At 40.7% G+C, this 24,485-nt stretch overlaps 1 protein-coding gene across 2 annotated transcripts in view; it reads right to left on the reverse strand.

Moving 5' to 3' along the window:
- Positions 1-9,240: 9,240 nt before the first annotated feature.
- The window catches only part of DST (dystonin), a 438,404-nt gene continuing 423,159 nt past the window's right edge, over positions 9,241-24,485 (reverse strand). For both annotated transcript variants that reach the window (XM_008161813.3, XM_008161974.3), the window contains 8 exons: positions 22,311-22,465; positions 22,057-22,131; positions 20,578-20,595; positions 17,783-17,900; positions 15,296-15,495; positions 14,769-14,879; positions 11,644-11,767; positions 9,241-10,509 (listed from right to left, as the gene is read on the reverse strand). In XM_008161813.3, coding sequence (XP_008160035.2) covers positions 10,247-10,509; positions 11,644-11,767; positions 14,769-14,879; positions 15,296-15,495; positions 17,783-17,900; positions 20,578-20,595; positions 22,057-22,131; positions 22,311-22,465 — 1,064 coding nt within the window. In that variant the 3' untranslated portion in view covers positions 9,241-10,246. The remainder of the gene's footprint in view (positions 10,510-11,643; positions 11,768-14,768; positions 14,880-15,295; positions 15,496-17,782; positions 17,901-20,577; positions 20,596-22,056; positions 22,132-22,310; positions 22,466-24,485) is intronic.

A 24,485-nucleotide genomic window follows, 5' to 3' on the forward strand; every position in this document is an offset into this window, starting at 1 on the left:
AAACAGTGTTTACATATTATCCTCTAAAGTCAAGGATTTCCCTCCAGAGCTGAGCACAAATCAGTTGTGTGTTTCAAATATACATCATGTCGTCAAAGACCCACATTTCTTGTTGCTTCCCAATTGACATTTTAAATCCTTCTGCCTTTCCCTTCCTAATCTCTCCCCACATTTAGCTCTCAGGTGAGTAATGTTTGCATAAACTAGGCAAATTTTTAAAAATATGTGCTTTTTAAAGCTTTTTTGTTGGTGAGAGGAGCAAGATGAGAAAATATATATATTTAGTTTTTTTAAGTTACTGAAGCACTCAGGTTAGGAACAAATAAAGCAAGAAACTGATCAATAAGATGTAGGTGAGGACACAAGACATAAAACAATAACATGCTCACACAGGTAGCAGGGTGCAGTAGAAAGAGCAAGGGTTTTAGGTTCCAATAGAACTCAGCTAGTAAATATGAATTCTTGCTTATTAACTGGGTAACCTTGGGCATGTAATTCTCAGAGCCTCGATTTCTTCAAATTTGGGGATAACTGTTATCTCAGAGGGTTGGATGAAAATGAAAAAAACAAAACAAAACAAAACAGTTCTTAGCACAGTGACCTGCAAGAAACCAAATTCTTTTTTCCCCCCCACCATCTGTCCACTGTGATGTGTGGGGTGGGGAATGCCAAACCCTCTAAAATGGCTCTGGTATTCTTTTGCCTTTTCTCTAGAAGTAATAAAAATTGGAAAACAGCTTTGTTCCCTGATAGTTGATATATGTGTATGGTAATAAAAAGTGATATCTCAATTGTTTAAGGATTGTTTAACCATAATTCACAGGCAAGCTGGCTCCTGGCTGCTACAGAATCTCTAAGTAGTGTTGTTTCATTATATATAAAATCTCTTGGATAAACTTTAGTTCAAAGTCCACAAAACAGTGCCTGCTCCTGATGTGTTTTGTGTACTTCAGTTTTCTAGAGAACACAATGAATCAGTTCCTCTGAATATGAAAGTGATCTCACTGGGCACAAACCAAATATAAAACCACAGTGGGACATACAAACAAAGAGGGGAGGCCCATACGAGCATGTTTTATCTGCTGCCAAACCCGTTTCTCCTGCTTCACAAAAGAGTATGGGTCTTTTAAAATGCATGCGCTGCAAATGTGGGATCCCATGGAAGAAAATTTAAAGAAGATATTAACCCTGAACAAGTAGTTAATTCCTGGGAGCTCCTAGGCAGCAAAGAAACACATAGGTGCTGATGACAGCAAGCACATATTCCCAGCCATGAGAATTAGGTGTTCCCGGGTAGAGAGAATCTAATGTCTTCATATAACAGCAATTTAAAGTCTCCAGGATTACAAGGGAAGGGAGTGCAGAGAAGGCGAATGAAGCAAGACAACATTTAACCAGATGGGGTGAGTTGGGTTCCAGTGAATTCCCAACCTAGAGTCTTTGCCTCATCAATCCTCTCACCTATGCCTTTGCATCACCCTATCAGGGAGTCATTGATGCCCATTTGTATTCTAATCTGTTTTTGTTTCTTGTTTCAAATGTCAGATACCACTCATCCTATGGCTTGGGATAGACAATGTCTACTTGAATGTTTGTGTTGCTCATTTTCCAATATTGTAAGTAATTTTTTCGCAAAGTTTTGAATAAATACTCCTCTTCCATTCTACATTGTACTGACCCAGTAACTGAAATTTGATGTGTCATATTTGTCATGTGTGATGAAAAATACCGAGATTTCTAAACCAGTCTCTCCATTACATAAAGAAGTTAAAGGATCAGAATAAAGTTTTTCTGATTTAATATTGTATTAGGCAGCTTTCAAAGATGGCCGTCAATGATCCCTGCCTTCTGGTAGTTATGCCCTTGAGTGTGGGCTGGATCTAGTGATTTGCTTATAAAAGAGTAAGGCAAAGGTGATAGGATGTCGTTTCTGGGCTGAGGTTATAAAGACTGTGACTTGTACTCTTGTTGGACTCTATTGTCTTCTTGGCCTGGACAGTTTGATGAAGCAGGCTGCCATGTTGGAGGGGCCATGTGCCAAGGACCTGAGGGTGGCCTCTAGCAAGGAACTGAGGCCCTTGATCCAACAGCCCATGAGAAGCAGAACCTTGATGACCAACCAACCAATGAGTGAATTAAAACTGAATCCTGACCCAAGTGAACTGTGACACAGATGACTGTAGCTCCAGCTGGCACCTTGAATGCAGCCTCATAAGAGACCCAAAAACAAAGGACCAGGCTTGCCTGGATTCCTGATCACAGAAACTGTGAGATAAGTTGTTTAAAATCGCCAAGTTTAGGGAAATTATAGTATAGCAATGAAAAGCAATACAAGTATCATCCCATTTTAAGTTTTAAAGACTAAAATAACTACAGATAAATAACTTAGAGTAACTTTGGTCTTTTGTAGTTTATCTAATGTGAGTGACAGAATCAAGATAAATGCCTAGGACCACTTTGTAAAGCACTATAGTCAAACTGACCAAGATCAAAACAGAAAAATAGGAATTTACATCATTCTTTATTATATTAGATATTTTGGTTAGATCATATATACATGTGTCTCTACATCTGAAATAAATTTTTGAAAACCACGTGATTTGAAAACACTACACCATGATATAGTCAGTGAAGAGTTCCAATATTTATCCACATATGCTGTCAATGAACTTAAGCAAAAGGTAGAATATTCAAAAGTCTAGTTAAGGCAAGTCATTAAGGATACCAGTTTGGCAGCAGGAGAAATAAGAACTCCAACAGTTGAGTGATGAAGCAACTTTGCAGAGGAACTCATTGTGCATCTTGTAATGGTTGGAGGGAAAGGGGGTGTTAAATATTAGCTGCCTCCAATCAGACCATCACAATCAGCAAACCAATTTTAAAAGGTCACTATTTTTTGGAATCAGATAATTCAATGAGACGTGAAACAATAGAGAATTAAGCTAGTTATGGAACACGGACATTTCCAACTCTCTGAAGAAACTAAAATTATTTTAAGATAAAGTTTGCTGCTCTGGAAAATCCAGATGTGATGTGGTTTCCTGAGAGAGGTCATGATCATGTCCTCTTTATGAAATTACCATCTTTAGAGAAGAATGCACAGACCCTGGTAAAAGGATGAGGTGTAGTAGAATGATTATCGGTCCCAGTGTGAAAAGATTTATCCACTCACTTATTTTTTAGCTGTGTGAGTCTGGACTAATAACCTTTCTAGCTTCATTTAAGTTATTTATAAAATTCAAATAATTCTTATCTAATATTTCATATATATGTGTGTGTGTATATATATGTATGTATATATACTGGTATATATAGACTTCAGAAAAGAAGGGGGAGGGAGAGAGAGATAGAAACATCAATGATGAGAGATAATTGATAGGCTGCCTCCTGCATGCCCACTACTGGGGATCCAGCCCACAACCCAGGCATATGCCTTGACTGGAATCAAACCGTGACCTCCTGGTTCATAGGTCGATGCTCAACCACTGAGCCAGACCGCTGGGCCTTATATACTATTTCAATGACTGGTTGGAAACTTCATTATATATATCTATATATATAAAAGCCTAAGCGACCATTAAAACCGAATGACAGGTCGACCAGTCGCTATGATGTGCACTGACCACCAGGGGGCAGATGCTCAATGCAGAAGCTGCCCCCTGGTGGTCAGTGCACTCCCACAGCCAACCTCCCTTTGCCCCTCCCCCCAGCCGACTGGCCCCCCCCCCCAATAGGCCTTGATCACCGGCTAGGCCGAGGGACCCCACCTGTGTACAAACTCATGCACCGGGCCTCTGGTATATAAATAACAGGTTGTCCCCAAAAAAAGTATACACATACATTTTTAATAGCTCAACTGAAGTTTCCTATCAAATTTAACCCATTGGAATTAATAATTATTCAAAGTATGTAACCATTTTTGGGATACCCTGTATTTATGTTAAGAGCTTTAAAACCCAAACTAAGACAAAAATCAGTATGGGCATAATCAAGTACCTAAAGAAGCAAAAGATTCCTTGGGAGAAGCAACCCCAAAGTAACCCATGGTTGGATAGGCACTGTAAAGTCTATGGTTTACATCTGAGACATTGCTTCAAACCTGCTGTTTCCCTGAATTCACCGTCAATTCTCAAGCAGGTATAATGTGACTAAATTGTTGACCAGAACATATGTTCACTAACTGGTTATTTTTTAAACAAACTGTTCTACACTAGTAATTAAAAACCTAACCATGTCCGTTTTTCTACCTGGTTGGTCCTCCTTTCAAAAATGGAGTTTTTGTGGTAATCTATTTTTTTAACTCATGCCAACAACTAGATCTACTAAGTATATATCAACATTCCATACTCTGGAATCCTGAGATTCCTGCCTTCTTACATACGCACACACACATCAGCCTATTTGGGGCTTTGAAGCATAACCAATCCCAGCTGAAAGGCAGGCTCCTCCACCTTCTCCCCCTCTCTAGGAGATGACTATTGCTCTTCCATGCAGATTCTGCTATAAGCACCATACAAATCAATGAAGACTTGGAACAGCTGAGACTAATTTTTAACAAACTGATGAGGCCATGAAAATTCACATTCTTGCAATCCTTAGACAATGTCCTAAATATGTCACTCTTGGTAACACATCCGCTCCTGCATGCTCGTCCAGATTGCTCTAGCCTACCACCCTGACCCAAACTCCCTCCCACAGTGTGCTCTCCTCCCAAACCCTCTTAGTACCTAACCCCTGATTCTGAGGTAACAACCCATCATTCGCCCTCTGCTTCTTTCCATTGCTCATATCTCTTGCTTTCTTTTAAGCCTGGCTAGAAAAACCCAAGCTTTAGATTAATGAACTTCCTGTCCTCTCTGTTCCTACACCAGGCTGCACCCTGTAGATCAGGGTAACTATAAACCCAAGGTCTCAGATCTTTCAAACCTTCTCTGTTCAACTCAAATACCTTAGCCTATAACCTTCTCCTTAACTCTAAGCAGGCCACATCTACTTTGCTGACAGAAGTAAGTCACTGCTGGGTAATTTCCTCAACTTCCCTTGTCCCACCTTAATCACCCTTTCTTCCAGCCCTTCATGGCAAAGGCATGTCTCTCCCCTTGAGTTCCATTCCTCAAAATTGATGTCTGCAGTAGACTTTGGAAATGAGGAGATAAACAGGTGGTCATTATGGTCATTATAGAAGCACAAGCGAGAGGTAACAAGAGCCAGAAAACTGTGGCTTCGGGAATATTGGCATGTGTCCCCCTCCACCCTGAATTTTTGGAGAATAGCTGACCGGGCCTACACAGGCACACCTCAGAGATATTGCAAGTTCAGTTCCAGACCACTGTAGTAAAGCGGGTCTCACAATAAAACAAGTCGGGATCTTTTTGGTGGCGGAGGGTCTTGCCTTCAGTTTGGAAGAAAACGCAACACCCATGAGGCATGATGACGCGAAGCACAATAAAATGAGGCATGCCTGCGATTACTTACAACCACTAGCACAGGTGTAGCTCCTTGAATAACTAGGAGCAGAGGGGAAAGAATCTTTATTGCATACTTCCATCCTGTGGAAAAAGATGGCTGAGAAAAGGTAGAAGACAATAGTGTGTAACAGTGATTTAACAGTTAAGGAAATAAGATGTCTATTTATATTTACCTTTCATCTAAAAGGAGGAGGGGGAAATTAACCTTCACAGACATTTACTACAGACTGACGCTGGTGCCTGTAATTGGTGACCTCCACAGCGTCCTCTCATGGTCAGTATCTGAGGTGACCTGAGGAGAGAGTGGCATCCCAACAGCTCCCTAACTCCTGGTTTGCTTTCAATATGAAAGCTGCAGTTTATCTATATCAAGCTCGGCGAAATGACATATTTTATCTCTTTGTAATGAAATAATCTTTACAATATATGGCTTATATGAATCCCAGCAAAATTTAGAAAAAAAACAATGTGGATTTAAGATCTTACTGCAAGAAACAAATAAGAAAATGCCAGAGATGACACTTCTAGGACGAGCCCTTCATCAGCCACATCGTGAGTTAAGCTAGGGTGGATCTCATCAGATGTGATACAAACTTGGCCAAAAACGCATCAAAAACTATTTGAAATATGTCTGTACACCATCACCAATGTTGTTAAAGATAAATCTCACCCCAGGACTATACTGAGCCTTGAGAAACTAACTCACGATAAAACATGTGCAAATAGAAACTCAGAAGAAATTAATATACATTCATTGGAAGTGTTTGCTCAAAAAACTTTTATTGGGAAATATGCCACCAAGGAGTCTGGAGACCGTTGGCATAGAAGGTAGAGTCTAAGGCAGTGTCAGCAGACACACACAATAGCTTGCGCACGAGCAAATGTTCTCTTGGATGGTATCAGATCACACATTTGACAATAAAGCACGTGCATTTCAAAGCACCTTGTCAAAAAGAAGTAAAACTGCAACTCATTAAAATTTTCCTTGTAACAAATATTTATGGCAAGTATTAAAATTACCAAAAAAAAAAAAAAAAAGGAAACAAGATCTTTTCCTAAACTCTCCTTTTCACGTTCACAGGTCAATCTCCCCAGGGCCCACCAGGGCCCACCAGGGCCCTTCCACCCAGATTTGCCTAAAAGGAACCAGACCCCAGAGTTGGCCAGGTCCATCTACTTCTGCACGGATATCAAAGAGAGGAAGCTCTATTACTTCAAAGGAAGGTAGCAATACATAAGAATTAGTTTTGTTTTTAAGACAAAAAAGTCTACTTTGTGATCCAACTCGCCTCCCTAAGGATTAAGAACTATTAATTAAACAAGAAGGCCATTAGACAGGCGTGGGGGGGGGGGGGGGAGGTAGCTGGGGGGGGGGGGGGAAACACCGAAATCTAAGCCTATAAATGCCTCAAGGTTATGAAATCAAAACTCTAAGGAGAACCAATCATAAGCAGCCAACCAGGCTTCCAACTGTGGCCAATCATTTCCTTACTTTGCTTCAGCCTCCAACTAAAGCCTCTTTCCAGCGCCAGTCAGGTCAGGGGAGCACGGCCTCAAATAAGCTCTTAAAATGTTTAATATGCCTCGGTTTGTCTCTTGACAGTTGTGGTGTCAGAAGAGGAAAGCGAAGGAGGCTGCTGACTGCCCCGGGGTCAAGGCGCAACCAGGCACGGTACCTGCGGGGCGCTGGGCTCCTGCTCGCCTGCGCTGCCTCTGGAGGAGTCAGTGTGGGCTCCTGGCTCCGCAGCCTTAGCGGTACAGCCTCCGGCTTAACCTGGGCATTTCTGTTTCCGGTCTGGGTCCGGAAACCAGCCAGAGTCGGACGGGGTCCGGGGGTGGACAGGGGCCGACTTGGAAACCGGACTGAGGTCAGTGCCAGGCTTCGGGTGAAGAACATTTTGTTTTAAAGCTGGACAAGTAGGTTAATCTTACCGAAGATAATCTTGTTATTGTGGCCATAGTGGCCTGAACTGTTCATTAAATAAGGAGGCTACTAGACAGAGGTGGCTCTAAGGCATGGCGGACTGGACAGCCTACATAAGCAAACCCAAACCTAAGCCTGTGAGTGCCTCAAGGTTGCAAAATCAAAACACTAAGGATAAGCAAGCACAGCCAGCCAACTAGGCTTTAAGCTGTGGCCCACCCATATTTCCTTGCTTTGCTTCTCTGCCTTTTCTTTATTTTTAATATATTTTGTATTGATTTCAGAGAGGAAAGGAGAGGGAGAGATAGAAACATCAATGATGAGAGAGAATCATTAATCAGCTGCCTCCTGCATGTCCCATACTGAGGATAGAGCCCACAACCCGGGCATGTGCCCTTGACTAGAATTGAACCCGGGACCCTTCAGTCCACAGGCTGACGCTCTATCCACTGAGCTAAACCAGCGAGGTCTCTGAGCTCTTTACAAAAGTCTCTGAGCTCCCGTTGGAGTGCTCCGAAGCACATCTACTTTGGTACTACTGATTCCAATCAATTTTTTCTCAAACTCTTTATTAAAAAGTTTAGTATGCCTGTTTATCTCTTAACAGAACCAACCTTTACATTAAGATATTTAGAGCTGAGATTCATTCCAATGTCCTGTATTGTGTGTGTGTGTGTATGTGTGTTTTAAAGCAGGCAGGCAGGCAGGCAAGAAGGAAACAAAACCAAAAAAAAAAAAAAAAAAGAGGAAAAGAGGAGGAATGTGTATAAGAAGAGGACTGTCTGTTGCCTTCAGTAAAACTTGAGGCTCTAGGATTAGTTCAAGAGGAAACAAGTATCAGACATCTATATTTGAAAAGTTCCCCTGAGGGCCATTGCTAACTAGGAGCAGTCCCGAAGACATCTCTGAAATATTTTTTAAAGCACTTATTTTTCTCCAAAAGATTATTTTACTACTAAAAAAAAAAAAAAAATCAAAACCCCTAGCTCTGTAACAGGGGTGGCATTCAAACAGGCTGAGATAAAATCATTCCCTTACATTTGTCTTTGAAATGGAAATAGGATCCCATGCAAAGCACCAAAAAAAACACACAACAATTTCAACTGCCATCTTGGGTGACATGCTTATAATCAAATGAAGGAATTACAACATGTGATCTCTTAGGTTAGAATTACCCTTTCCATCAAGGCTCCCACCTGAGACCTATTCAAGAAAGAAGGAATTACTATCACTTAAAAATGGCACCTAATTTCTGTTTGTGGAAATTCCAGACTCTTCAACTTTGCCTCCATGAAAAAGGCCACGCAGGGAACATATATTACATCCTTGAACCTGAACCCCACCATGGCCATTTGCTGAAATAAATTTATAGAGTTATGGGGAAAGTCGTGACCTGTCATACCCAAAGTAATAATCTGCCATCCTTCTCATTATATTTGACACCATTTTGATAGTTAGGAAAAGTCTGTCATTTGCTTTTTAAAGGTACACGGGCCAGAAGAATATTACTATATTACTGTAATTAAATCAGTCACCCTGTCACATATCTCCTGTATTCAGCTTACGTGTTCTGGTGATTTATTTCTTTATTAACTGTTTCCCCCTTGAATAGAAGAGGGTAGGAACCCTGTAGACTCAGGGCCACTGCCTGGCTATCAGATGGTTGGCACTTATTCAATATATTTGTAGAATGAGTAGTTCATGTAATTTTATTATATAGTTATTATAATATATCGCTGATATCCCCAAGCTTAGCCTGTTAACACTATTAGTAAAATACATCATACATATAACCTTTATTTTGAACAACAGAAAAAATTCACTTTAAATAATCAGGTATTCCATATGTTCAAGTGAATATGTTTTATTAAATGCATACTAATATCTTTCTATAGTGAGTATACATAATAAGTTAAAATGTATATATTTATTAAATATAGATATAATACCAGAACATGATTATTTCAGATGAGAAATCAAAATAAACCCATTTTTAAGTATCTTTTGGTCACTCCAAATTGATATTGCTCATAAAAAAATACACGGATTTTTCCCTGGGGAAAAAGAAATTAATTCCATAGCAATGTGGTTAAGGGACATGTTTTATTTCATAGCTTTCTGCAAGCAAAAATTGCTTTAATACAAAATGAGTTCAATGATACAAGTGCTACTGTCCACTCAAGCAAAAGAAAACCTCACAGTTATATGGATGCACTTTATAATGATATTCTTACAGTATAATAGGTCTGCTGTCCAGGACACCTCTGGCCTCATGTGAAGAAATGGCACAGAAATGGTGCAAGGTTCCTGACCATCATAGCTCTCGCAGGGGCTTCAGAGTAACTTCCTGGGAGTTCTCTGTCAGATACAACTTACAGAACTGGGTGTGGATGTGTCTGTCTTTCTGCCCTCCAGCTTTTAGTTTACATTTACATCATCTTGAAATAGATTCCTTGTGTGTGTCTTTCCCCATTTCGGAGTTTCCACAAAAGCAAGAAAAAGTCATGAGGTATCCTTAACGTCAGTTACCCGGGTAGGGCTGTGGCTTTAGAGGATGTGGACTTACCTGCAGGTACGGGATTTGATTTTAGTGTGTGCTCCTGACGTTACAGTGCAGAAATGTTAGTGCATGTTAAACTCTACCTTCCCCTCACATATAATGTGACTTTAACCCCAGAGTATCTGACAAAAAATTATACAGATAAAATAAAAAGACAAATACACAAATAAGGCCATCTGCAGAATTTTAAACTCACCTCTTGCAATATTTCACAATAATTTCTACATCATATTTTACATCTTTCAAACTTAAATAATAAATGCTCAAGGAAGGGCCTTGGTGGAACCAATGGCACTATCTTTTTGAGGATTTGTCCAATTTGCTGGCCGGTGACTTCCTCTGGGGTGTAGGGATTTTAGAAGGCTTGGCTGTGGATGGCCGAGAGCTTGCTCGGGGCGAAGGTCTGTATGTTTGGGGGGCAGTCTCCACGTCTGAGCACACGGACTGGATTTCTGAAATGTCAAAGTCTGACGCATCACTGCCTCGGCGGCTGCTGGCCCTGCTACCAGCCTTGCTTCCCGCTCTGCTTCCTGGTCGGCTGGGAGTCTTCTTGGGATCTGGGGAAAAAGGGCAGAGATGGGTCACCCTTATTACTGGGTCCATCTGCAAGAGACTCCTGAAACCTCATGCCACCTTGAATCTCAGCGATTTCTCTTGACACCTTGTGGGCACTCAGAGAATACTGTGGGTTCATGGTTCTCTCCATCCCACAAGGGTAGGCAGCCTCCCTCTAAGCAGATGAATATACACAAAGCTAGATTTACTAACACGATTTAGGTCTGGGCTTAACAGAGGATTCCACTGACTACAAACAGATACAAAGAACACAGCTGTAATGTAAGGTTGTGCTTTCCCAAGTGTAGTGTGTATACCCAGATGCGTGCAGTGCACACACGGAGAAAACTCTTAGGTGCAGGTCTGGCCCGAGGACAAGTAATTCAAAGCCCATGGCAACTGAAAGGACTTGAAACTTTAAAGAAACTTCAGGCTTGCTGAGCACTGAACCCCAGGGGTTAGGCTCACTCTTCTGTGAGAAAGATGAGAAGCACTGGTGTCAGGCCCAGTATGGGCGGGTTTCTCCAACCGCCTGAAATAGAGCCCAGTAGCTTTTCCAAGCAGACAGAAGGACCAAGACTTTCCAGCTAAGAGGGGTAGGATACCATTGTAGTTTTTCTTCTGTTCTCATCTCTCGCTCTGGTACTTTCCAAAAGGGGTTTTCTAGTCACCTACTCCCATGACTCATTTATCCCCTACCTTTGTTGGAGGACTGGGGCTACAAGTCACTTCAAAAGAACACAGCATCATCAATTCATAATTTCTTCCCAATGAGGACAGGGGACTTCCATCTTCAGAGTATACTTCAAAAGCCATTAAAGCAAGATATGCGCCCTGGCCGGTGGGGCTGAGTTGTTAGTATGTCAGCCTGTGCACCGAAGTGTCTCTGGTTCAAATGCAGGTCAAGGGCACATACCTCAGTTGCAGGTTCGATTCCAGGCCCTGGTCAGGGCATGTGTGGGAGGCAACCAATCCATGTGTCTCTCTCACTCATCTCTGTCTCTTTCTTTCTCTGTCTCCTTCTTTCTCTCCATCCTCCCTCCCTCCCTTCCACTGTCTCTAAAAAAATCAATGGAAAAAATATCCTTAGGTGAGGATTAAAAAAAAAAAAAAAAAAAGGCATGCACCACACTCACCAGCAAACTGTGTTCGGACTCTGGCGGCTGCAGTTGTTATCAAGCCACTGTCGTCCCCGGAGTGGAAGCCTTTCCCTGATAAATATCCTGGAAGTCGAAGCTTGCTTCCTTGTATTGGTGTTCCCTGTATTCAATCAGTGAAAGCACATTTCAAAATATGGCTCGAGTTCACCACCGACACCACTTTAAAGATGGCTGCAAACCCTCTGCTAGACCTCTTCAGTGAGGCATGGGGTTCTCACTTGCTTGTCTCCGCTAATTTCTTATTCCCTCCCTGAATTCAAAGGGAACCTTCCAAAGACAAGGAATTCATGTTGAAGAAGAAACAAGAAAATGGAGATCCCCAAATGATGGCAAGGGGATAAAAGACAAATTAAACTGTGAGTCTGTCGGTAAATAGTACAGAATTAAGAAATACTAATGAAACGATGCTGACTGCCTTGGTACAGAGAGCAGATGGGGCTCTGAAAAATTGTGCTTGGATACTCTGCTACAGCCAACGCTTTTGGGGAAACTAGGCAGAAATAAACCAACAGAAATAGAACAATAAGTAAACAAGTAAAGCCGAGATAGCCATCATTTAAACAAATTAATTGCAAAAAAAGTGACGTTTTAGAACTTGGTCAAATGCCACTTCATTTTCTGGCTCCATGACCTTCTGTGGTCCTTACATACAAAATACGTAGGCAACGTTTGGGATAATTCTTTTAAAATTCTCATAGGAGTTCACAGAGATTGTCTAAAGCAATGATAACTATGAAATTTTATCATAAGCCTAAAACAACTGCACTTTTTATAGATCACTACAACATTTTGAAAATTCTCCAAAAGTTAAATAAATAAATAAATAAATAAACCAATTTCCTGAGTAGTGTAGGGACTGTTAGATTCCTTGATGAACTCAAAGGGAGCTATTTGAAAGAAATTAATCCAAATTATGTATGCATTAAAAAAATGAACTGTTCCTTTATTAAATAGTTTTAAATGCTTAATAAAGCATATGTAAGACCTTTTGATACATCAGGGTTACAAATCTGTAATATTTACATAATATTTATAATTCATTTACACATGTACCCATACATATATATTCTATACATATACTTTACATATGTATTCTATGCATATATAACTATAGAATATATATATATTACTTCTATACATATAATACTTAAGTCTTCAAAATATTTTCAGACATATAGCCACAATTTATCTTCCCACTCATCTAATCACAACTTTTTTGCAAATGTGAAAAATGAGGGCCTGAGTAGGGAAGTGATTTGCCCAAGATCTGACATCTCTGGTCTAGTTAAATTCCTAACTAAGGATATCTCAATTATCCATAAGAGAGTAAGGACCCACAATTAAAAAACATATCACTCAAGGTGGCAGGATCTATTACCATGGAAGACACAAAGCATTATTCTCAGAATGCCTTGGTGGTTTTGAATTGATTGTTCTAAACCCTACCTTTAAAGCCCTTCTATAAAGGTACACTGTTGTTTTGTCTGTCTGTTTTTTGTTTTGTTTTTGTCTGATGAGCCTACTTGAAATAAAACACAGTTTTCTTTTAGTCAAAATTAGCATGCTTAGACTTTGATTTGGGGACTCTCTACTTTTTAAAATTTTGAACTAACATAGCAGCTCGAAATAGTTAAAGTAAACATGTTGCTTGAGGTTCCTTGAACTGGACTCAGTTTTTGCTACAATAGATCCATCATGAGTGACAGACAACTCTAGATGTTATAATACTACTGCTTCTCACTTAGGGGGAAGAGGTGCAAAGGAGGGGCTGGGGAATGGGGAGGAGTTGAAGAATGAGTTGTTTCTGCCCCATTTCTACCCCTGTCATTAAAGTTATTTCCATCATTTCCATCTGAGGCATGAGGAAAACCAAAGTTTCCCTGCCTATGCTTTTTTACTGATGTGAGGATTAAATAATAAGATCAGAAAGTGTTATGAAAAGCATAAAGGGCTTTCTAATTGCAGCATATCACTTTCAGACTTGGATTCTGGCCTTTAACCTGAAATACCTCCTTCAACTCAAAAGACGTTATTTAGGGATTTTCTCCCCTTAATGATTGTGGGTTTTTTTTTCCTAATCAAACATGTGCTTATTTGGTGCCTATGTTTGTCATTGTACAGAGAAGTTCTTTAAAAGATATGTGGTTGACTTTCACTTGAATGTAAAGGATCTATGTGTTAATGTTGGAAAATTTTGTATCACCTAAATATCGTATCCCCATATATCATGCCATATTAAAAAAAACTAGAGCTTGCTTAATGATAATAGCCATTGAAGTCTAATAAAGATAGGTACCTTTTGAAAATGACACATAATTGTTTGCATGACTAACCTCCTGCTCTTACGTCTCACCCACCCAGTGTTTTTGGGCAGAAATAAGTGTAACAGACATTCAGAAATACCTCGCCTACAGTGAACACTCAATGAAAATTATTTTAGTTAAGTGATTTCTCTTGCAAATGACACCACCTCTCACTCTCACCTAAAGGGGGTTGGTTGCATTTCTTACGTCTAGAAGCAAAAGCATACCATCAGCTTTAAAAGAAACTTTACTTAAGTCTGGATATAATCCCTTGTATTTCACTCTCCCATGAGAGAAAAGTAAAATTAAGTATAAGGTGCAGAACCTGCAGGTGTGGCTATGTTAAACTGACATTATGCAAGGAGCAAAATCTAAAACCTGTCTTTTCTGTTAACCCTTTACTCTCATGTCTTCCAAGAACTGGTGGGTTGATATTTATTTTATACAAGTCTATTAAAAAGACATAGCAGTGCCCTAGCTGGTTTGGCTCACTGGATAGAGCATTAGACTGGGGACTGGAAGGTCCCGGGTTCAATTCCAGTCAAGGGCACATGCTTGGGTTGCGGGCTCGATCCCCAGTAGGGGGCGTGCAGGAGGCATCCGATTAAAGATACTCTCTCATCATTGATGTTTCTATCTCTCCCTTTCCCTTCCTCTCTGAAATCAATAAAAATATATTTTAAAAAAAAAGACATAGCAGTATCAAAATTACATATATTCAGGGAGAGGTAAAGCAATGTTAGTGGGTGACAGTTTCAATGAAAGGCTGTTAGACTGGAATCTGGGGCCTTACGATACCTCTGCGGATGGCACGGAAAAGTCTGAGCACTCTGCTGGCTTACAAGGAGTTGACATTTTGCTGTTTGTCAACCATGGTTTACCATAATTGCGTGTTAAAGGATGGAGGATCTGTATGGAACAATGGCAAATCAAACGTAAAGGATAGCAGGTAAAACACAAAGCCACAGAAAGAGATACTCATAGCAAAGACTCACATTTCACAGTAAGAACAATAATAATTAAAAATACGTGGAAAGATCTGATGGCAAATCATACACACCAAAAAAATGAATGAAACTTCACCAAGAAAAACCAATCTGAAAGGTAACGAAAGCAGTGCCCAGTCTTATAGGGGCCATAGGGCAAAAGCATGTATTTAAAAATAATAATAATAATCCTTAAAAAAAATAATCCTTCATCTGCCGTATTGTGAGAAGGAACATAATGGAGAAAGCTCACAGATTCTAGGGTCCTGAAACATTCAGAAGTATACTCAAGACACGGATTGCAGGGGGGAAGGACAACATTTCCCACCCGAGTCCTACCTTGGGTGTGCTGGTGGCATGGACCTGCGGGGAGGCCGCCTGGCCAGCCGGACTGGACACAGATGTCGATCGGTTGGGTGAAGCTCCACGCGATGAAGGCCGCGATCTCCGGCCGCGGGGTCGGAAAGCAGCCATACCCTGACTGGCACCGTCTGCTAAAATGAACTTCTCCCGAAGTTCCATGTTCGTCCTTCCTTTAGCTGGATCGCGTAGCACACAACGAGGCCCACAGAACAGAAGAGGAGGGAAAACAAGAGGCGTTCAATCGTTTACGGGAAGAACGACCACCGGGCGCCACAGATTACGCTGAGGATTTGAGAACATCGTTTTCCATGCCAACTCCAACTCAGCATAACAAAAAGGCGAATGCATTCCGTTACAATGCATTCCTTTTGGATACAAGTCAGTTTGGGGAAAGAAAAGAAAGAGGTGTGTTTATTCTAACACTAGACACCAGCCAGAATAACCACTATCAAAGAAAGAGTCAGCATGAAAATGGAAAGCTCATGCTAAAATATTGTTAATCCACCAGCTCCCGATGCCCACATGGGTTCATGACCCTTTCCGCACACTGAGGAGACAAGGCAGTCAAGCAGGGACTGTGCCTTTGGCATGTACTGCTGAGGTGAGGAGAATGCCAGCATTTTAACTTTGGGATTAATCAAACAACGGAGTTACACAGAATGACAGATGGCTTGTTAATCATGACGACAACACTGAAATTTCAGGTTTTTCACTGGGATGAGGCAGCTAGTATTTTTATTCTATGCCTTGAACAGCTCTCTTTTACCAACATGCAATGACAAACACCAGACCCAGGGATCCGGGAAGTCATCAGTGATGCCACACTCTACATACGAACACATGTGCGCACGGAGAACACTCCACGAGAACCCGATGCAGCGTGTTAGCATGTGTTTGGTCACTTACATAACACCTACGCTTGCCACACACTGCAAGTGTGTGAAATGTTCAGACTTTACGTTTGGAAGCACCAGCTCAGTTGGATATGACGTAAGCCATACGCAATGGGTGAAGCGTGTTATTTTTAAAACAAATAATTAAAGCAGGAATGTAAAAGTAGGGAGAGAGAAAAGGTAAGAGGGGAGAGGCAAAGAGAGGGGTTGCCAACCTATAGTAGGCTGAGTAGTAGTAATTGAAGAGTTTGATTCCGAACGTAACATTTTACTCCCATGATGATGAACTAGAAAAAAATGACACAGGAGATCAATCACATTAAAGAATACTGTTAGCAGGAAAAGAAACAAAGTACAGTCAGTAGTTGAATATGCAAAGGGATGCTCAGGTCCGGCCTTTAGCACACATTTAGGAGAAAAAGTTGCATCAGGAAAAGCACTCAAAGGTTTGACTCCATAAGAAAAATGTATTTAGAAGACTTTGCCACAGGCACGCTAACTTTCCTAAGCAACCCAATAGAACACTGCATGTTCTAATCTCTGTTTCATAAAAGGAACTGCATTACCTTAGGCTGCATTATTTTAAAAAATATGAAACAAAAAGGAAAATTGTGTTATTTTACACCGTTTGACTTGCAGACAGCAGAGCTCCTAGGTATGGTTGTGTGATCATCCTACGGTGGCCTCAGCAGAGAGGCCTGCTGACCACATAGCAACTCACCCACCACACCAGTGTCTTCAGTGGCAGCACGGTAACCAAGAGCCCACCGGGGGAACCATGACCTCCCACTTGGTAGCCTGATAGTGCTGGCACCAACATTTGCTCTTGTTTGTTTAAAGGGATTAAAATGGGTTCAAGAAAAGCACAAAAATCTTTTTGTCTTTTTCAAAGAAAAATGGGCCTACTGGTGAGTCCATTTTTATTATAGAAATTATAATCAAATGACCACCTGGAAGGTGAATCAATTAAGGATTCAAAATTTAACAAGAGGATTTGAAAAATAAGGGAAATTAAAAGCTGATCAAGGGCTCTTAGGCTGGAAGACATGGTGAGAGCTACAGTTTATGTCTATATTTTTAATGTTCTGCCACTTCAAAGTCAGAGTCGGGTTATCAGTTCTTGTTTTTTTAATCTTTAAGTACTGCTTTCCTCACCTCCTCCTAATTGTATAAAAAATTTCACTTTTAAACTTCTACTATCCAGTACCTTCAGTATTCATCACCTCAATTTCCTTTCCCTCCTACTTTGCTATTGAATAAGAGATGAAATCATCCCCTGGTTGGTGCAATTGCTCATTTTGAAAATTGCAGATGGGATAGTCTCAGAAAGAAAATCTAGTATTTCTTGCCTCCATCCCATGTTTATCCAGAGAAGTCAAAAAGCAACAGGAAGAACATGGCTTAATGACTGCCAGGAGTTCTCTGGAAACTTCAGGCTGACAGAGCAATGTGAAACACTATTGTAAATAAATGACCAAAATTATACCCGGGCAAGTTTTTGTTGCTAGAAATGAATACAAAATCGACATCCTTTTATGGTGCTATTATCTCAACATAGGCATCTCCTTACCCCTGCACGGATCGTTTTTCACTAAGAACTCATCAAGTGCCATCCATCCTCCTCCGACGCGAACCATCACGGTACTTCGCAGGATTCGGACCAGTCGCAGTTGCTGGGAGTCTCCAAACTGTGAAGATGAAGAAAGAAGACCCTCTAATTGTCACTACTCATTCTACACTAATGGGTAGTGTGTGATCTGTAGTAGCGTAAGCAACCAACTTTTTTTGCTTAGTTCACAGCGATTAGTAAAATCTCAGAAAAAGGGGTTTGTAATGATCTGCGTTAGGCTGCTGCATGCTGATTTAGCCCAAAGGAAACAGTTTGAAAAAAGATAACAAAGGCTATCAAGTAGCATATGGAAGATTTCTTCTAAAAATGATTTTTCTTTCTTATGACAGACACATTAGTAACGTGGTGATTGAAAAATGTTTCTAGAAATTAAACAGCCATGAAAATAAGCATGGGCCCACTTGCCCAGGGTTTATACAAAGCAAGATGATTCCAAAGAAGATGTAGTAAACTCTGATTCTTCTTCATTAAAACCTCCTCTTACACTAAAACTTTGCCATTGAAATCTGTGGGAGAAATCTTCATAAACTCATAAGGCGATAAAGTAGGAAATGAACATGACCAATAAATATTTCACAGCCAAATAAAATTTCTGCATCGCTAATAATCTGGTAAACCCATTTGTTAAAGACTGGATGAATGTGCCATTTTATATTACTGTAACATTAGAACAGTCACTGGCACATTAATGATACAGCTTTCAAATCTAAAAGGCTTTCTCCTCAAACTGTTTGTACCGTAACTGCCGAGTGGAATAAGCAGTCACCTTTGTCTTGCCCTTTCCATGGATCTCCAATCACTTGGATATGCTATAAATTCTGCAAGTCCTGAATAAATGTCTAGACTACACGTAGTTTCTGATCACAAGGTTTATTTGTTTTGAAAGCCCATGAGAAATAATTTTATACTTTTAAATCATTTCTAATAGGCTCATATCCAACTTATAAAAAGCACCGTATTAAATTTCACGGCTGCCAACCCCGCAGATACCATAGCAAAATGAACAGTCAATTAAACATAAATAGCTTTCTTTTTTTTTGTAAGGCAGGTAAAATACAATTGTGACTTTGACTATTTGCCTGGGCTCATGATGGACAAACAGAAAATTTTAAGTAGAAACAATCTGCTACTCTTCAATACGCTGAACCCCTGAGTTTCGGGAAGTGGACCCTAAAACAAAGCCAACCATTCAAGACCCTGAAACTCAGAAGGACCTCAGAGGCATGTAAAATGCACCGGCAGGAACTCATGCGCTTTACATCAACCCTTTTTATATTGCCATTTCTAAGTCCATTTTTAAGCCTTGAGATTTAACTTTTCCATAATGGAACCTATTCCTATAATGTAATTGAAGTGTAAAAAAATAAAATAAAAATATATATATTTATTTTGTTAGAAAAAAATTTGGTGCTGCTGATAAGCAAAGGGAAAGGAGGGGATTGAAAGAAAATTACCCTTAAGTAACCAGATAATTGGACCAGACATTTTTGGTTCAGGATTACATTCAAAACAAAAGTTTTAAGGAACTAACTGAAATATTTTACACAGATGAAATTTCAATTTTAATAAACAAATGATTTTAAATTTTAATTTGAGAAGACATTATCTAACATTGTCTTCAGAATTTCCCTAATTTTCCCAAGAGCCAAATTGTGAGACAAGAAAAAATAGACTAGTGCTGTTCTTTGTGCTTTCAATGAAAGAAAACCTTTTGAGGTATTTAATCCTTTCTGCAAATAAGTGATGCTATGCTAATTGCTACTCCAAATAACAAGAAAAGTAAATTTTTATGTATTATAACATATAGCAGTTTTAAAAACCTCTATTCAAATTAACTACACATTTCTATTTGAAACAATTATGTGATTGAATAAGTGGGGATCACAGATAATTTGAAGTTTAAGATGTAATACGGGCTTAAAACTGTGAGGCAGAGTAATAACTAATATGATACGGTCAGGTACTATAAAAAGCACAGCTCTTTCCAAAAGCACATAGTAAAAAAAAGATTCTCCTTGTTTAAATCAAAACATGATTGTTCTTGTCTTTAGTTCTAAAATTCTTATGTGCAGTACCACTACACAGTTTATATACTGACTTAAATGTGAGGTCAAAATGACGTAAAATGTGACTAAGATTTTGTAAGTGACAAGAGATACGTTTTCTCAAGAGGAATTACAACATTCAAAACCTCCAGGGTTAACATTTCTACTCACAGGATGCAAAGTTCTAAACTGATTTAGGACAAATGGACAATATTTGCTCTGGAGATGACACATTGTTTGTGGCTGAGTGCCACTGAGACCTCTCCATGCCCTGTCTTTGTGTCTCTGCCTGAAGCTGATCCTTCTTAGCTACTGTGTACCACACATCCTCAGTGGCAAACACCAACGAAGCTATGTAGGGATGTGTGTTCCAGTGAGTGCTGGCATAAACCCTATGCTAATAGTATCAACAATGGGTACCGAAAATGGCATTTGTAACACTGTAACCAGCCAAGCCACAATTCATTATCTGGTTTGCTTAAAAGTAATCTCCTCATTTGAGACACAAGGCAAAAAGGGATCCTGGATCAAGGACCCTTATAGCATTTACAGAACCACCACGCCAACCAACAATGTAGTAGCTAGGGGGGCAGCATGGGAAAGATTGGCCATGGCAAGCTTTAATGACTATGAATTAAAGTTTAAAAAAAAATCATTGGGAACTTGCGAATACATTCCACTGAATTATACCTGATTTCCCAGGAAGAACTGATAAAAAAAATGAAAAATGGAAGAAAGATATAATTAGTTCAACAGGAAACTTTCTATATGGCTCTAGAATACACACACTCTCACACTCTGGGCTTCTAGATATAGATAGTATCTAGTTTAGAGATGTGCAGGTATCCAACTTCAAACCCAATAATCAGAAAATTCCCTATGTAAATTTTCTGAAAATCTCTGGGTTTAAATTTTAAACTAAAAATTCAAATACTCAGATGAATATTTTTCAATGTGGAAATATAAATATATAAATAAACATGAATAGTGTTTCATTTGTAAGTAACATACTGTATTAGGGATACCTGGCACATTTTCTATCTAGCTACTACACATCAGAGATGTTCCAAAAATGAGAAAGAGTGATGAAGTCACATTGGTCTTCAAGTAATTGTTTTGAGGAAGGTGAACCAAGTTATCGAGATACTGAATAAAAGGGAATATTACCGTACAAGTGGAAAACATTGCCTCTTTTTCATTTTATAAAATTAGACAACATTTTTAATTTTGTGGTTCTGGCTTGGAATAGCTTTATTACTGGAAAGATGAAAACTTACCTGTAATCATATAAAATAGGTTATCTACATATATAAAAGCCTAAGCGACCATTCCACCGGTCGCTATGACGCGCACTGACCACCAGAGGGAAGACGTTCAATGCAGGAGCTGCCCCTTGGTGGTCAGTGAGCTCCCACAGCAGGAGCACCGCTCAGCTGACCAACAGGCGCCAGACGCCGGGCTCATGGCTGGTGAGAGCAGCTACGGCTGTGTGAGCCTCTCCCACGGACACTCCCCCTGTGCGCCCCTCCCCCATCCAGACTAGGACCGGGATCGGGACTGGCATCGGGAATGACTGGGCATGAGCCCACAGCTGCTTCTCGGTCATGGGCGCACCAGCACTGCCCTGAGACGGGTGCGCAGAGACCGCAGTGGAGCAGCAGCGAGCCTAACTGAGCGGAGGCGGTAGCAGGCGCAGTGGGGCTGGGATGAGCAGGAGCTATGTGGCGCCAGGCCCAGGCTCGGGCTCCTCCCCAGCCGCCTGCTGCTTAGCACACTACTGCATCCCTCGGGGGATGTTGGACTGCCGGTTTTGGCCCAATCCCCGTAGGCCACACCAAGGGACCCCACCGGTGCACGAATCCATGCACCGGGCCTTTAGTAAAGTCATATGAAGCAATATAAATATAAGTAATGTGTTTTTCTGCAAATATTTTTCTCCTTAACGGGAATGTACATGTTATACATGTTAAAGATATGTCCTTATATAAAAAATGTAGGCTATTTTTATGTAATTTAAAATGATGAGAGTTAGAAAGTCATACACCATTCAATTTTTATACGAGGTAAAAATAAATAATTAGCACTCCTGGAAAACAATGCAGATCAAATTACAAACAAGTTCCGAGTTTTATCCTTTAAAAGAACTACAAAGTGACTTTGAAAACTTACCCTGTATTTGTTGTCTCCAATCTGTTCAACTTGAAATCGTTTTGCACATTTACACTTAGCTACCTCCCTCGTCACCTGCCAAAAACAATAATGAGATATCCACTTTAATGTTAATATTACATAATGAATTCTTAAAACCCTGACCAACTACTAAACATGGAAATAAGTAAAAGGGCTGCATGAATTGTGCAAGAGATCTGGCAGAACACACTGTGCAGTCATGTTGCTGCAAGCGATGGAAAGATAGTGAGTACCTCATCTTCGATTTTGTCAGCATCGGTGACAGGTTTATATGCATCCTTATTTGGGTGAAGGGCGGCTACAAATTCATAGTAGTCGATGTAGCCATCGCCGTCTCTGTCGAAGATGTCTGCAACTGCGCTCATCTCCAGGCGGCTGGTAGGGAACTCTACATATTTTCAAAACAACAGCAAGTAGTGTTACTTACTTGACAAGGTTGTAAGATATTTACAATGTACATTGTAATCATTTGATATTTGTATATATCAGGGAAAGAATTCCTCTATCTGGTTAATTAACATATCTATCACATCACGTATGTATTTATCTTTTATGTGTGTGTGAGAGAGCATTTAAGGACCACTCTCAATTATACAATACAGTGTTATCCTACCTAATAATAGACAAATATGCAAATTGACCATACCTCCGACACACCCACAAGCCATGCCCACAAGCCACGCCCACCATCCAATCAGAGCGAGTATGCAAATTAACCCAACCAAGATGGCTACAGCCACAGAGAGCAAGGTTTCCTAGGTAACAGAGGAAGCCAAGCTTTCTGCCTGCCCTTGCCAGGCCTAAGCCTCCACTCAAGCTACAAAGTTTCAATTATAGAAGGTAAACAAATTCAAACAGAAATGGCGGCAGAATGGAGCTTGAGAGAGCAGGCCAGGGTTGCCCCTGGCAACAGGGGAAGCAAAGCTTTCCGCACACCCTGGCGGGGCCCACCCACTTAAGCTACAAAGTTTCAATTATAACCCCAACAGAAATGGCTGCTGGCTGCGGAGGGAGCCCCAGGCTTGGCTCTGCTCCAGGCTACAAAGTTTCAATTGTAGAAGGAAAATAAATTCCAGATACCAGGGCCTCAGCTTGGGTTGCCAGGGGGCGTGGCCAGCCTGCAAACCACCATAGGCCCCTCGCTCAGGCCACCCCACGCCCCAAGGGAACCCCACCCGGATCAGGGACACCCTTCAGGGCAAACCAGCTGGCCCCCACCCCTGTACCAGGCCTCTATCCTATCTAATAAAAGAGTAATATGCAGATTGATCATCACTGCAACACACAATATCGCTGCCCCCATGTGGTCAAAGATCCTGCCCCCATGTGGACACAAGATGGCCATCACAAGATGGCCAGCAGGAGAGGGCAGTTGGGAGGCACCCGGCCTGCAAGGGAGGGCAGTTGAGAAGGACCAGGCCTGCAAGGGAGGGCAGTTGGAGGTGATCAATCCTGCAGGAGAGGGCAGTTAGGGGTGACCAGGCCAGCAGAGGAGGGAAGTTGGGGGCAAACAGACTGGCAGCGGAGTGGTTAGGGGGTGATCAGGCTGGCAGGCAGAAGCGGTTAGGGGCAATTAGGAAGGCAGGCAGGCAAGCAGTTGGGAGCCAGCAGTCCTGGCTTGTGAGAGGGATGTCCCACTGGGATCGGGCCTAAACGGGCAGTCGGACATCCCTCGAGGGATCCCAGATTGGAGAGGTTACAGGCTGGGCTGAGGGACAACCCCCCTCCATGCACGAATTTCGTGCACCAGGCCTCTAGTCAACTATAGTCACCATGTCACACATGTGGTCCTCAGGCCTTATTCATCTTACAGCTGAAAGTTTGCATCCTTTTAACAACCTCGTCCCATTCCCCCAGAACCTGGCAACCACTCTTCTCTGTTTCTATGAGTTGGACTCCTTATTTAGATTCCACATACAAGTGATAGTTAAGATACTCTTAGTATAAGCCACATGATATTCCCAATTAAACTTCATAAGACCTGCTACTTACTATAACGTTTTATAAAAAGACTTGTCTTTAAAGAAAATAGTAGGTAGTGTAACTTAATGCTGCCTTAAGACATTCTCAGTTGTACATTTTAATTTTAATGTGGCTGATTAAATTATCAGGGTCATAAAATATATTAAAATCCTTTTTAAAAATTGATTTATGTAGTAACAAATGAAATCACTATCTATATATACATATATATGATCTAAATTTATCTTTAATTACTACTAAGGTGGATCATTTCAAATTGCTATTTTTCTAGGTTGATAACTTTAATATTTGCAAATTTCAAATGTTTCAACTACCACTTTCCTTACGGAATAATTTATATGGAATTTACTTTAAGAATGACTTCTAATAATAAGTGCGGGAGCTATCACATACACATGACTGAACCATCAAACAAGAGGATGATG

This window comes from Eptesicus fuscus, chromosome 10 (genome assembly GCF_027574615.1).
Source record: "Eptesicus fuscus isolate TK198812 chromosome 10, DD_ASM_mEF_20220401, whole genome shotgun sequence".
NCBI classification, from domain to species: domain Eukaryota; kingdom Metazoa; phylum Chordata; class Mammalia; order Chiroptera; family Vespertilionidae; genus Eptesicus; species Eptesicus fuscus.